Source organism: Paramormyrops kingsleyae, chromosome 3 (genome assembly GCF_048594095.1).
Source record: "Paramormyrops kingsleyae isolate MSU_618 chromosome 3, PKINGS_0.4, whole genome shotgun sequence".
Taxonomy (NCBI): Eukaryota; Metazoa; Chordata; class Actinopteri; order Osteoglossiformes; family Mormyridae; genus Paramormyrops; species Paramormyrops kingsleyae.
Genome location: NC_132799.1, coordinates 2,448,833 through 2,463,434, shown reverse-complemented (window position 1 = coordinate 2,463,434; position 14,602 = coordinate 2,448,833). Strand labels below are relative to the sequence as shown.

General features: G+C 47.6%; 1 protein-coding gene and 1 long non-coding RNA gene across 3 annotated transcripts; one reads left to right on the top strand and one right to left on the bottom strand.

Annotated features, from left to right (window-relative positions):
• Window positions 1-1,327: 1,327 nt before the first annotated feature.
• On the top strand, window positions 1,328-9,210 carry abcb10 (ATP-binding cassette, sub-family B (MDR/TAP), member 10). 2 transcript variants are annotated; one of them, XM_023833712.2, is made up of 13 exons: window positions 1,328-2,729; window positions 2,902-3,102; window positions 3,478-3,628; window positions 4,201-4,335; window positions 4,425-4,571; window positions 5,019-5,154; window positions 5,401-5,496; window positions 5,787-5,996; window positions 6,278-6,357; window positions 6,436-6,616; window positions 7,025-7,068; window positions 7,163-7,197; window positions 7,411-9,210. In XM_023833712.2, exons 1-13 carry the CDS (start codon window positions 2,311-2,313, stop codon window positions 7,664-7,666), a joined length of 2,091 nt encoding a protein of 696 aa, XP_023689480.2. In that variant the 5' UTR covers window positions 1,328-2,310; the 3' UTR covers window positions 7,667-9,210. The 2 variants fall into 2 exon arrangements, with proteins under 2 accessions (XP_023689480.2, XP_023689479.2); XM_023833711.2 differs by having other exon boundaries at window positions 3,426-3,628.
• A 3,378-nt stretch (window positions 9,211-12,588) lies between these two features.
• LOC111855098 (uncharacterized) lies at window positions 12,589-14,593 on the bottom strand. The gene is made up of 2 exons (XR_002840811.2): window positions 14,178-14,593; window positions 12,589-13,150 (listed from the first exon to the last, which is right to left on the bottom strand). It is a non-coding gene; the product is annotated as an uncharacterized lncRNA (long non-coding RNA).
• Between the last annotated feature and the right edge of the window lie 9 nt (window positions 14,594-14,602).

The window sequence follows — 14,602 nt, the reverse complement described above, 5'->3', positions numbered from 1 at the left end:
AAGGTTTAAATTCGGCTTCTGCATCGGAGGACAGTAGCGCGGTAGAGGAGGTAAGAAGAAAACAGAAAATATACTTCTAAGTCATTATACTAAAATATAATAAGTAATTTTCACACCATTCACGCTACTTCTGACAGTTTCTGACAGTAACCTACACTGTGTTTAACAGTTGTAAGCTTAGCGTAGAACTCCCGTACATTTTAAAATGTCATTATCAGCAGATAACGTGGGATTTAGGGTATACAGACTGCTGTATGCTACTAGCAATATAGTCTAACATGCAAAAGAACCTATAGCTATAGCCATAGTACTGTAGGCATTTGTAGTGAACTCTGAATACATAGCTAGTCTTTAAAGTAAAACATTAAATACATGCATAGGTTACAGTATGTAATTAATCCTTAGGTAGGGTGGAACATAGACTTCTATTACAGGCATTAGTGTAATATATCTATGCAATAGTTAGACAATGTATTAAAATTGCAGAGTTACAGAGTTAAAATGGATGAGAAGATGTAGAATCAGACAGACAATGTGTACAATGTCAACATAGAAACAAGGAGAAGCGAACATACTGTATAGACAGTGGCAATAAAGAACAACACTGCAGAGAATGACATATATAGTTATTTGTCAATAAAAGTATGCTGAAGTGTTGCTAGTGCTGCATGTCCATTTGTGTGTAAAGGTGTGTGTGTGTGTGTGTGTGTGTGTGTGTGTGTGTGATACACATTCACAGGTTTCTCCTATCATAAGTAATAGCAGACAAACAGCATAAACAGACAGCACACAGACTCTACAAGATTCACAGATTGTTTTTTATTTAGTTTTTACTGTATGTATAAATTTGTTATAAACGGGTTATTTTTGTTCCAGTCACATACATTACATGTTTAAATATCTATTACATATGGTACTCCTTATATTATTTCACCATCTATACACCAATATAAGTAGTGAATATGCGTGTCCGTGGGTGGGGCTGTGTCAGTGTGGTAATGTGGGCTGGTGTGGCTACAGTGCCAGGGCTGAATTTTTGTCCCAGTCCGCCCCTGTTTCTATATAATAAAAATGGAATTATTTTAATGACTGAAATGTCCATTGCCTGAATAGGCTCCATAAATACCAAAATGTTGCGGCATGGTGGCGCGTTAGTTGGCACTGTTGCCTCGCACCACTGGGACCAACGTTAGTGTCCACCATGGCTCCATGTGCGTGGCGTTTGCATGTTCTCTTTGTGTCATATAAGGTGAACGGGAATTCCCCGTAGGTGTGAGTGAATGGTGTGTGTGTGTGTGTGTGTGTGTGTGTGTGTGTGTGTGTGTGTGTGCGCGCGCCTTACGATGCGTTGCCACTCCACTCAGTGAATTAGCAGATTGATTTTGGTGTCACGGTTAATGCGTGCACATCTTCATGTTGCAAAATTATACTGTTTTATACTGGTTTACGGGAAATTAAGCTGTGGCGCCTGCAGCTTCTGGGAAAAGACACCTACCAAATTTGGGGCGAAATGTGGCTCAGGGATTGGAATCATGGCTAACATTCTCTGCTGTAGGGACATCGACAGTAATATGTAGTTTTGGACAAAGGCATCTAGTAAATATGCAGATTTGCGAGTAGCATGAAATATTATCTACATTTGCTAGACTGTATGAGGGAGAAAATAATGGTTATGGGTTCAGAGTGAACAGCCGTGTTGTCACTAAGGGTCAATAAAGTTGAATTTGATCATTAGATTAGATCAAATTCAACTTTATTGTCATTGCGCAAAGTACAAGTACTCACTTGTATAATTCTACCTATTGTATAATGCGGCCAAATTGAGGCGCATGTTTACGATGGTTTACGGTAGCAGGAAGTTCCTCCAGAGCTTCTGCCATCGCCGCCCGGAGCTGCTCTGGTCACGCCTCACCCCGGTAACCTCGCATGCGTCTCGCCTGTGTTCCTTGAAGGGTGACCTTCTCTGCCACTCTCCTTGAAAGGCGTGCTTTTGTTTTTACTTTTCTTTTTAGATAGTCGATATGGCAGGCGTGGCGGGCGTAGATAGCCCGGGGATGCGCTGGGTATCGCTGTGACAAGGGGCAGATCTCGGCGGCCAGCTGTGGCGCTGCTGCGGGCAGATAATGCTCGGCAAACTGTCGGGAGAGCAAACGGAGACCCGCCGATACCATCAGTGCGGCATTAAGCTGTGGCTGTAAATAAATGTGCATCCTGTGTTGCTGTTGCTCGGATTACTTTTAAAGAGACTTTTCAGCATTTTGGGCGCACGGTAGTTACCATGAGCTCGGGAATCCTTGTGGGCTCGGCGATATGGCAGGACAGCAGCCGGCGTGTGGCTCACAGGCTGACGCCGCTGCTGCGGGGGACGCGCTTTGCTTCTGTAGCCGCCAGCCTCGGAGCACATCCATGGCCGGCACCGGGGCCCCGGACTCCTCTCAGGTTAAGGATCAGGGGCCGAGCCGCTGGAAGCGTGTCCGGGGTGCTGTCGGTGTCCCGCCCGGGTGCCGGCCTCCAGTGGCACAGGCTGACAGCCCCGTCACCTTTCTGGCTTTCCGCCTGCTTCTACGGCACATCAGCCAGACAGGCGCTGGCGGGGCAGCAGGAGCAGAAGAAAGGGGACGTCAGAAGTCAGCCGGCGGTGCAGGCGAGCGCAAAGATCAGCCGGTTACCCTCCGACGACCTCCGCAGGATCCTGCGGCTCGCCTATCCGGAGCGCTGGAGGCTGGCAGGTCGGCTCTCCTCACGGTCACACCGGGCCCCTTACAGCGCTTTTGCTTTCCTGTTCAGTGTACTCTGGTGGTTAGGTGTAATACTCATTATTCTGGTATGTAATCGTTAGTTTTAATATGTAAAGCATGCATATTGCTATAAATGGACATTGTTTTTTACTCTTTTCCCCAGCGTCTGTGAGCTTCCTCCTCGTCTCCAGCACGGTCACTATGTCAGCACCCTTCTTCTTGGGCCGGGTGATCGACAGCATCTCTACGAGCTCTGGGACAGAATTCAATGCCTCGCTCACGTCCCTCTGTGCCATGCTGACCGGGGTCTTCCTCATGGGGGCTGCCGCCAACGCCGCCAGGGTCTATCTCATGCAGATCTCCGGTGAGCCCCCGCTACAGACGCGCCCCCAGCTCACCCGGTGTTTTGACAGGGGCTCAGCACCAATGTTTTTACTTCTAAGAGCTCCGTCTGTGTTAGTCTAGTATGCATTACAATTAAAACAAATTTAAATCGTTTAGAAATTTAAGGTCGGCTGTGTCCTGTACAGTGAACACGGCCTGTATGATTGTAACTGATTCTTAATTTCAAGTTTATATGCCTGTTTTTTATATAGGTCTATGTGTGTAAATGAAGCTTGTATCGCTGTCTTTCCTGACACAAACTGACCGTAACGAAACTTGTCTTGTCTGTGGTAATTTTTCCAGGAGCGCAGATTGTGAGAAACTTACGCGAATCCCTTTTTTCCTCGATTTTGAGGCAGGAGTTGGGCTTCTTCGACGCGACGCGCACCGGCGAGCTCGTTAACCGCCTGTCGGCTGACACGACGCTCGTAGGGCGCTCTGTCACCGACAATCTCTCCGACGGGCTCCGAGCCGTCGCCCAGGCAACGGCAGGAGTCGGCATGATGGTGAATTTTTAGAGTATTAGCCCAAGGCCGTGAATGCCCTTTGTTTATTTACCATTTAGTTATATTTTTCATTAACAAAAATTTGCTATTCATATTTTTACACATCCCACCCATATATTTGACATCATTGGCTTGCTGGATTGGCTTGTAAGAAACCTGAATTTGTTTTATTAAACAGTGGGGTTCCCCAATTATTCCTCACTCTTGGCAGATGCAGCAGTTAATTACTCGTCTAGCCTTGCAGAAATTCCAGGGCTTCCTTGTGGAAATCCCCAGGACTCTTGTGTATAGTTTCTCTTTCACATTTCTTAGTCAGGTAAATAGAGCAGATGACATTTCCTTCGATTTGTTTATAAACAGAGTAAAATACTTTAAGATCCACTGGTAAAACTGGTATTTCACCATGCGATTTTAGTCACATGAGAGGAAAAGTTCATTTTAAACATGAAATACTACTAATATATCTGGACACAGTGCTGATGTGTCTGGTACACCTTCCGGTTCTTTGACGAGCCCTCACCGTGCTCTGGGTTTTAACTCGCATCTCCTTCCCCGTCCTCCTCCTCCCCCAGTTTTACGTCTCCCCCAGTTTGGCTTCATTCGTGTTGATGATAGTGCCCCCGGTGGCCTTGCTGGCTGTGGTGTACGGGAGGTACCTGCGCTCCCTCTCCAAGCGCACGCAGGACGCCCTGGCAGATGCCACGCAGGTCAGGAGGAGCAGGCTGCCGCCGTCCTGCACTGTAACAGTGTCGATCCCGGCCCCCGGCAGCATTAACGTGTGCCCCCGCCCCCACAGCTGGCCGAGGAGCGAATCGGCAACCTGAGGACGGTGCGTGCCTTCGGGAAGGAGCTGGCTGAGGTGGAGAAGTACGGCGAGAAGGTGGAGCACGTCCTGCACCTGCTCAGGAAGGATGCTTTGATGCGGGGGGGCTTCTTCGGAATGGTACGTCCCGGAAACGCCCTTCTGTGACAGTGAGAGTCTCCTTGTCTAATTAATAATTATATATCATCAAATAACTCGCCTGAAGCAGTTGTTGTTCCATAAATGTCTGGCTCACTGTCCTTAGATAACCGAGCAGGTTTGAGTCGTTGGCATCCTAACATCTGTTTAAAGTGGATCGTTTGTACAAATCACTGTTTCATGTTCACCACGACCCTGTACAGCAGTGTTTCCCAGTCTGGCCCTTGTGGTCCCACAGACGGTCCACATTTTTGCTCCCTTCCAGCTCCCAGTATGTGGGCTGTCTGGGAAGGAGCAAAAACATGGACCTGAGGGCCGGATTGGGAAACACTGCTGTATAGGATAAGCGATGTGGATGATGTATAAGCAGGTAGCGGCACATGTGTGGCCGAGCTCCCAGTGCTCAGATGTAGGTCTGTGTCCCTGCAGACCGGCCTGAGTGGGAATCTGATGATCCTGATGGTGCTGTACAAAGGCGGCCTCCTTATGGGCAGTGAAAACCTCACCATGGGCGAGCTCTCCGCCTTCCTGATGTACTCCTTTTGGGTGGGAGTCAGCGTGGCAGGTACCCCCCCTCCCCGGCGCCCCCCCGGATATACAGACCTTTCACAAATAGTACGATGTTTAAGTTGGCTATCAGTGGGTTAGGACGCTGTGTCTGTAGTGAGAAGGTCAGGGGTTCAAAACAAGGCCTTAACCCCGCCCCCCATTTTCTCCAGGGATCACAGAGTGTCACCTGACACCCAGCAGTCTGGTTGGGGTGGCTGTTTGGATCCTTTGTGCCACTGGGCCTGTGTTTGTGCTTCTGCAGGTCTCAGCTCGTTCTACTCGGAGCTGATGAAGGGTTTTGGAGCCGGATCTCGCCTCTGGGAGCTTCTGGATAGAAAGCCTGAGTTTTCCATCAACGGTGAGACACATGTCAGCGCCTGTGTTTGTCTAATACACAGTGATTGGTTAGCAGCACCACACATCAGTCTCCCAATCGCTGTTAGCTTGAGCGAACTACTAACAAGGACTAACCTGTTTGACTAGTTCCTTGGTCAGACCTCAACAAAGACCCAGTAGTTTTGGGTTTACATGTTTTCAAACTGGCCGCCTATCAAATCTCAGTCCAGCTAGGTTCTTCATAAAAAGGTTTTACCTTGGAGAGTCAGCCAGTGGTCCTGACTGTGACCCCCCCCCCCCCCCCAACCGCAGAGGGTGTGGAGCTGAGGCTGGAGCAGCTGCGGGGGGAGCTGGAGTTCCGTGACGTGTCCTTCGCCTACCCCACCCGCAGGGACGCGCCCATCTTCCAGCACCTGGACCTGGCGGTTCCGGCCGGCTCGGTCATGGCGGTGGTGGGCTCCAGCGGCACGGGGAAGTCCACCCTGGTGTCCTTGCTGCTCAGGCTCTACGACACCGACTCGGGTGAGGCTCTGGGGACATCATCATCTCTGAAGCAACATCACCATCGTCATCGTCATCAGGAGCGCTGGCAGCAGCAATCCCATGCGGACTAGTCCATGAGTTCAGGTTCTGGGGGGGTGGGACACAGGGACTGCAGTTACTCTTGTACCTGAACACACAAGTGTTAAGTTGGTGTTAAGGCACTTAAGAGCTAGTGACCTTGTAAATATGTGGGCTACACCTCAAAAGCCCCGTACCACGGTAAACGTGAGTGTGGAGTAAAGCTCTTGCTATTCTCACAGGATCGATCACCATCGATGGCCACGATATCCGAGACCTGAGTCCCTATTGGCTGAGAAAGCATATTGGCACCGTCAGTCAGGTGAGTCTGGAGTGTGTTCCCACAGATACCGTGTTGCCATGGTGACCTCCAGCTGAATGCCGACTCGGCTTCCTGCAGGAGCCGGTGCTGTTCTCCTGCTCTGTCGCGGAGAACATCGCGTATGGGGCACCGGACCCCAGCCTGGTGACGGCCGAGGAGATCCACCAGGCCGCCCGCATGGCCAATGCCCACGACTTCGTCCAGGACTTTCCCCTGGGCTTCGACACCGTGGTGGGTGAGAAGGGCGTGCTGCTCTCAGGTGGGTCATGTTGCCATGGTTTCCTCTGGGGGGTGAGAAGGGCGTGTTGCTCTCAGGTGGGTCATGTTGCCATGGTTTCCTCTGGGGGGGCGGGGCTTATGTTGTACACATTCTCCTGTGTCGTTATACCAATAATCCCAAACTCCGCAGTGATTTGGTGAACCTGAAGGCACCGGAAATGAAAAGTCTAAAAACCTTCATGAACCTTTAAAGATGCTGAAACTCTCGCTATGTGGCTGAACCATTGGAGAGAAAATCACTTACACTCTTAATGCCTTGAATCTGGGACATTTAAGAACGCAGACGCGTGAGCTGTATGTTTAAGGTCGAGCTCCCTAGGCGGCTCTCCTGTTGTACCCTTAGGTGATAATTACCCAGCAGGATAACAGCTGACCGCTTTCGTTTCAGGGGGTCAGAAGCAGAGGATTGCTATTGCCCGAGCTTTGCTTAAGGTAGACCTGGAGAAGCACTCGCTCTCGTCCTCTATGCTGATGTCTGAAGCTCATGAGTCGTGTTGATCGATTTCTGGTTTTTTGTGTTGCGCAGAATCCTAAGATTCTCCTGCTGGATGAAGCTACCAGGTAACGTTCCTGTCTCTCCTGTGTCTGCTCATACCCTATGAGGAAGCCGCATGCTGTCACCCAAGATGTGCACCCCCACGCGGCCGCCCCCCCGCAGCCTCCCCCACGCGGCCTCCCCCCCGCGGCCGCCCCCCGCTTCCCCCACACTGGTTCTGTTGTTGTCGTCACCTTGAGCAGAGTATAAAGCTGTTTCTTTGATGTGACCCCCCCCAGCGCCCTGGACTCGGAGAATGAGCTGCTGGTGCAGGAGGCCCTGGAGCGGCTGATGCATGGGCGCACGGTGCTCATCATCGCCCACCGCCTGTCGACCATCCAGAGTGCCGACGCCGTGGCGGTTCTGGGCCAGCGGCGCGTGCTGGAGTGCGGACCCCGGGTCCAGCTGCTGGCCGACCCACATGGCCACTTCAGCAGGCTGATGGAGAGGCAGGCGTTGCTGCAGAACGGCCACAAGCAGGCGCTGTATGAGTAGGAGCCCCCCCCGGCCCAGGGTAGCCCCCCCCATCCATTTCTCCACAGTAACATCAGGCTCTTTTCGACATTTTGTACTATTTCTGCTTTTTGTACTTGCTGGAAAAACTTGAAGTGGATTATCATTTTTTAATGTTTATTAGTAGTTTATTTTTTTAAAGGTGTTTTCAGGGAGGGCACCTTTAAGGGGGCTTCCCTCATTCTCCTGTACAGATCTCTAAATGACCTGCCCTCCCATGACTCTTACATACAGTCTGGCGACCGGAGAGACAGATGACGCACATCTGCTATTGGGACGTAGGCCTCCACCCAGCATGGGGGGGGGGGTGGGTTGGAGTGTGTTAATCTCACTGCTAACGAGGTGCCATTAACGTAGCAGACACTGTGTTAATCTCACTGGTAACGAGGTGCCATTAACGTAGCAGACACTGTGTTAATCTCACTGGTAACGAGGCGCCACTAATATGGCAAACAGCACCTTCAGGATGGACTCGGGATGCCATATTGAGAATAAAATCTCACTGTGCTCTCAGGTCAGAGGTCAGGCAGCCCCCCCCCCGGCTTTTGCCACCATTCATTTTCTAAAGACTAATTAGCGTTTCTTTCATGCTCTTCTGATACCTGTTAGGTTCCGATTGTTTCAGGGCTCTTACTTTCTGACTCACTCCATCTGCGCCAAAGCCGCCGACGCCGACGTGCTGGGGTGGGACATGCAGCCGGTGTCCAAAGGAGCCCCGAATAGGACTGTTTGTGTCACATTTATCACCCAGGAGGGGGGTCGCGCCCATGTCCAGCAGCTGCTCCTCGTGCCGGCCCATAAATTAGGAGTGAACCCCAGTTGAAGGCATTAATTACGTCCCATAAATGATTGGACAGAGGACACTTTAAACCTCATGCGATCTGACGCACTGAGTTTTGGACTTAAGTGAGACGTGGACGGCCCAGTCAGGGCTGATGAGGGGTCGGAACAGGGGGCCTTGCTGGGTGGGTTTCATTCCAGATTTAAAGACTGGACCGGCACTGAGAACCATAAAACGTGATCGGACTGCTGCTGCTCCACTGCGGAGATCTGATCGCCGTGGTCGGGAACCAAAAATGCTGTCACTCCTGCAGAGGAATGTTTATGATTTATAATGTTTTACTAAAGTTAAGAATGTGCTTTTCAAATTTCAGCTATTTCACAGTAAAAGGCTGTATTTGGAAAAAAAGTTACTGCGGTTGACAAATGTCTATTTTTAAGCTGAATTACGATATGTGGAAGATGATTATTTACGGAATAAAGTTAATTTAAAGCAAAGATCTATTTAACAAACATAAGAGGAACAGGGAAAAAGTTGCCTTTGTATTTTGTAAAAATGCGTTTGTAATGAGACCGTTTCGTTTGCCAGGGTGATGGTTTTTGCTGCTTGGGTTAATGATAGACAAGAGACTTAAACCGAAGATATAAATCTGACTTTTCTTTAAACTCCTTACATTTTTAAGTCAATGTATAACATATATCTATCTTAGTGATAGTTAATCAACTAATAAAATTTGGAAGTATAATTGTTGGCTACGCATTGTGTTTTCAGAAATGTTTGTTTTATGTTACTAAAAGATCTCAACATCTTACGTGAAAAATTCTTACCCACGACTGGTCATTGATCCGGTTAGCCTGTTATTTGTTGTTTGTGTTTAAACACTAGAGGGTGCTGTAACTTTTCCAAAAACGACCGATACTAGTCACATACAGGTGTAGAAAACGACGCCTGTTTAATTTTGATGCCATTTTTAATGGTTACCTTTGCAGAAATATGTTAGTGACTGTTAACAGCTGCTTGGTCTGTTTTTGCCTGACCCAAAACTCTCAAATGAAGGTTTTATATACATTTTTATCAGCTACAATAAAGGACGATCGTGGCTTTACTGAAATATGAGGCGCTTGACTTTGGAAGCTGTATGACTAGTTATGTAACTCTTGTTCTTTTTGGTAATTCAGATCAGACGTCTTGCATCAAAATCACATGGGTGCAGGATGACCAATCCAGTTGTGGAACACGAGTAATGCCAAAGAGTTAATGCCTACTATTGGTTGAATCTCCTGCCCATTATCCATCAAATATAGTGATTGGCTGAACCTGGCACGTTGCTGCAGTTCTGTCTATCCGCATTGTAGGTGTAGTCAGCATGCTTTCCGCTTTCATGTTAATTTAGTGTGAACGGATAACTTTTGTAATGAAACGACTTTGATGCAATGTTGGATATCCACCACAAGGGGGCTGCAGTTTTTTTTTTCTGAAGCTGTGAACTGGTAACACAACACTGAAACTATTCGCAAGTTCAGTAATCTATATTAAGACGGTCTAAATACAATATCAAGCTGCTTCTCCTGTTTTGTTGAAGGACACAGTTCTTAGACTAAAAGTGCCAACTCTGTCATTGAACTGATTTACATTTTCATCTTTCTTTGATATTGGCTAACCTCACGTTCCCCAAATAGATGTTCCGGCCTGCACCGCCGTGACTTCAGAAGCACAGATATCCATACAGCAGTACGCCATGGTACAAATCCCAGGCCGTCGCGAGGGACCCTGGGGGAGCAGAGGTCTGCCAGGGGTAGTATGGGGACAAGGTCTCAAATGGGGGCCATACTTTTCCTTCCGTGGCAGTCTTTGTGTCACCGGGAGAGAGATGGCCTCCATCCAGGGAGCCTCCCACCGAGGTCAAAAATCACCCAGAGGTACATATGAGGACTGAGTCATGAGCCCCCACCCATACAAAAATACTGGCTCAATTAGCCAATCACATCACAGCTCCATCAAACATAGACTTTGTACGGCTTTTGAATATGTTATGAAAGTCCATTTGTAAAATATATGGTAGGGCAGATGATGAGGTAAATCTAACAGGGTCAAGGGGACTGGTCGTCCTCAAGAAGGACAAGATTAACCAATGAAATATTTATGGTGCTGGGACAGCACTGCCCCCCCCCCCCCCCCCCCCAATATGTGCAGTCAGCCATGTGCCTCAAATGGTCTGAAGACAGAAAAGCTCAGATGTATGCTAAATGTTATGCTTAAACAGCATATTTTACTAATAAATAAGAAAGAAACAAGATTTGATAAGCAGTGAGCAGGCGTGATAGAACAGGGTCCTCTGATAGGAGCCGGGGGAGGTGTCGGTCAGGTCTGTGAGGCCACCCCGCTCCCCGCAGACCCCCCCGGGTGGTGGTGCTGATCCTGTCACTCATGTTGGGGATGTGTGGGTTATATATAGCCTCTGCCTGTTGTGAAAGCCATCTGTGAGCGTTAGCGCTTAGCGTCCCCCAGTCCTCCTCCTCTGACATCCCTTATTTTGAGTCGCCGTCGTCCCTGACAGCTGCTTCCACTGAAAAGGCTTCCCTGTTCGCAAGGGATTCTGGGTAAAAGGGGGCCGCTAGGATTCCGTTATACGTGTGACTGCGAGAAGTCAACAAGGCCAGCAGGGATACACACAGCATGGGCCGCAAGTGTCCCTTCAGTTTGGGCAGAGAGTGTGTGTGTGTGAGAGAGAGAGAGAGAGAGAGAGAGAGAGAGAGAGTGTGTGTGTGTGCGAGAGAGAGAGAGTGGGCACAGATGTCAGGTGTTACATACCTCACCTCACAAATGACATTCTGTCTTTTAGATTCCAGAGTTGGTATCTATCAGGCCGGGCTTTGAATGCACAGAATGAAATCTCTTCATTTGCGTCTTGAGTTACTAATCAAGGGACTGACAGGCTTATTAAATAAAACAAACAGCTGGCAGCATTCTGAGTGTGTAAGGGTTGTACTAACCCTCGACTGACACGGGGGTGCTCCCACATCCTATCAATGCCATACTGACACTGCTCTGTGGTCTAATCGGGGGACAAGGTCTACTCAGACTTATTTGGAGACACAGAGTTGGAATGAGATGATGTCACCAAGGTAACCTATTAATGGTAAACAGTGTCATCAAAACTTTATGGCCACCCATTGGCTGAGCACCTCTGCACCACATCACTCTAACAGGACATAGACAATGTCCATCCCAGCGTGGATTGCTAGGCAACTTCCTCTCTTGCCAGCACGTCACATTGTAGCTGGATACCTACTGGACCATTTAGGTCTGAGTGAGGTACAACAACAGTTCCTTGTTACGAGATCCACAGCCGGGGAATAATTCAGAGAAACACATAAAGCAAGAGAGATTATAGCAACCTTATATATCATCTAATAAGTGTAAAACCATATTACACAGAGAACTACTTTCCAGAGTAAAGGGTGACCCATCAGCCCTGTCCTTTTTAAAATATACAAGAGCTACTCGCACGTTGCTATAACAACAAGCTGACAGCCAGTCAGAAACAGGCAAGCCATTTGTCATCAGCTGTTCCCAGCCACAGCTGCCAGTTTTTCGAGCAGCTGAGCGAAGGCACACAGACTCTCCCAGCTGCTCTGTCCTGAACATAAGCTCTGGTTTGCCGTAGAATCGGCCCTGTGCTACCAGAAGCTGAATTACCCAGAATTACTCCCGGGTGGTGATTGCTTAGCAGCGCAAAGAGAGCGCTTTGTGGATTATGGTGTCATTTTTTACTAAGCCTTTTATACACCTATAAGAATACGGGGCTGTTTTTCCTGGAACCCCCAGCATCACCCCAAAGCCGGAAAACCCGCCGAATCCATCTTTAAATTGCTGTGGCGTCCAGTGACGGACCAGCATCCCATCCAGGGCGCCCAGCAACGTCCTGATACAGGCTCCAAGTTCACTGCCACCCATATAATGCAATTTACATTTTCCAAATAAGATATTTACATTTATCTCTAAATACTCATTCAATCCATTTAAACCGACTGCAAGAACTAAGAAATTGGTTCTCACCTAAGGTTCTGTGAATTACAACCTTTTCCCCGGTGCAAAAAAAAAACAACATTAGCCATAGAAATCCATTTTCTGTCTAGATTTAATTATTATTTGAAATTATTATTCTTAACATTCCTACAGAAAAATCTAACGTTAGAATGGTGCATCTTTGTCTACCGACTCATACTCATCAGACGTTTATCGGTATATTCCTTGGAAAAGATATTTTGTATCTTCAAAGCACGAATCGGATGTGAAAGAAACTTCCCGTAGCGCTCAACAACACATAGGCTACAGGCTGCAGTGAAAGATTCCCGCAAGGCAAATCATTTTTATTATAAAAGCTTTAACTTAACTAAACAGAAAATAATTACAATAAATCAAATCGTTCCTTTTGAGGCTGCATTTTGTTCCGTATGCGGGTCAATTTCCAAGTACTATTTCAGGAACAAAAACATAATAAAGTAATCCTGAATGGACTCCTGCTTCGGTGCCTCCCTGAATGAAAGTACTGCTGGACACACTTGGTGTCCCGATCTCACACCGTCCCTCGCGCGGTGACACTCAAGGCGCGGCGAGTCTCCGTCAGCAGCTCGCATCCCTCCGGCGCGCTGGGAGCAGATGGCTGCCGCGTCTTCGCCTTTCTAAAATAGACAAGGAGGGCTAAATTAAGGAGGTCCACAATAAATTTATCTTTTATGGATTTCTCTGACGCCCTTATATGGGTATTTTTAGGTCGAAAATGGGTGCATCCTTTCCTTTTTACAACTCGCAATTACCAGCTGCGTCTTTATGTTATACAGCTTTGCTGGATAAACAGTGTTTAACTTCCTTAGAAATGGGACATTGTAGTGTTTCGCTAGTCATGGTTTGGGCTGATTTCAAACAACACAGTTGGTGAAAACATTACAGTGGTTTCTTGGAGAAATGCAAGGATCTTGCTCATTAGGTGAAGTACAAAACACGTCTTGTCTGAAATAAAAATAATTTACCTCGCCCGACGTACACAAAGCAAGCAGAGGCAATTCACTGTGACCTTTATAACGAAGTTATATAGTAGGATATTCTCATGCCGAGAAATCTCCGTTTTTTTCTCGTATTAGTAGGCTATATAAAAAAATTAAGTGGAACCAAAACAAATCTGCACTCCACGTATTAAATTGAGTTTTAGGAGACACAGTTGAAAAGGGGTCTGTTAATTAAATGGAGTTATCCCGTGGGAAGTTGTGAACTGACTCCCAAACCAGAATTGGCTGAGATCTGTTTGCTGCCACCTGACGCTATCAGCCTCACACATTCACAAACCGGAGTTTCACTGATAAATATGGAGGTTAGACATATCACGTAATACCCCCCAGCCCCGACACCCGCTCCCTTCACTGACTGAGGCCATGCAGGACTATGCGCAAGGCGTTCGTGCGGAGAAGACTGCGTGCGGTCTGTGGGCAGCAAGGACTATAAAACATGAACAAATATGTGACGTGCTTCATATATATCGTGAAAAAATCAGCTTCATACAAGAGAAAGTGTCAACACTCACTTGAGTTCGAGCATCCTACTAATAAATATGCCATATGCAATTTGTCGCAACGGCAAGCGAGAATAATACAATACAATAATACAAATTGTGTCGGAAATAAGGTATTCTCCGAGCAGTACTGAAATATTTACCCCCACATAAATACGCAAGCCAGCAAAATTCCCACGTACATCTCCGGTACAGACGCGCGTATCTTCCTTACGCGTAATTTCAAATCTCATCTAACCCTATGGTAGCAAACAGAAGAGCCAGCCCACCAGATTTAACCCGTTGATATAAGAAGTAAAGTAGATTATTAAAATAATAAATAAAAAAGAAAGAAATGAACTGCCTTCTTCTGTTAAGATGCGTTGTTGGTAATTTTCCTTATCTACACATCATAGGTGAAATACCAAAACAAACCGCTCCTTCTGATAAGGAAAAAGTTGGAGGGGGGTGTGTTGTATGCGGTAGCTGCAACTGTCTGGTGCACCATGAAAGAGCAAGACAGGCAAGGAGGGTAGGGGGTCTCCATATACGGCCCACGTCGGGACTAGCGCTCCATATATGGATGGCC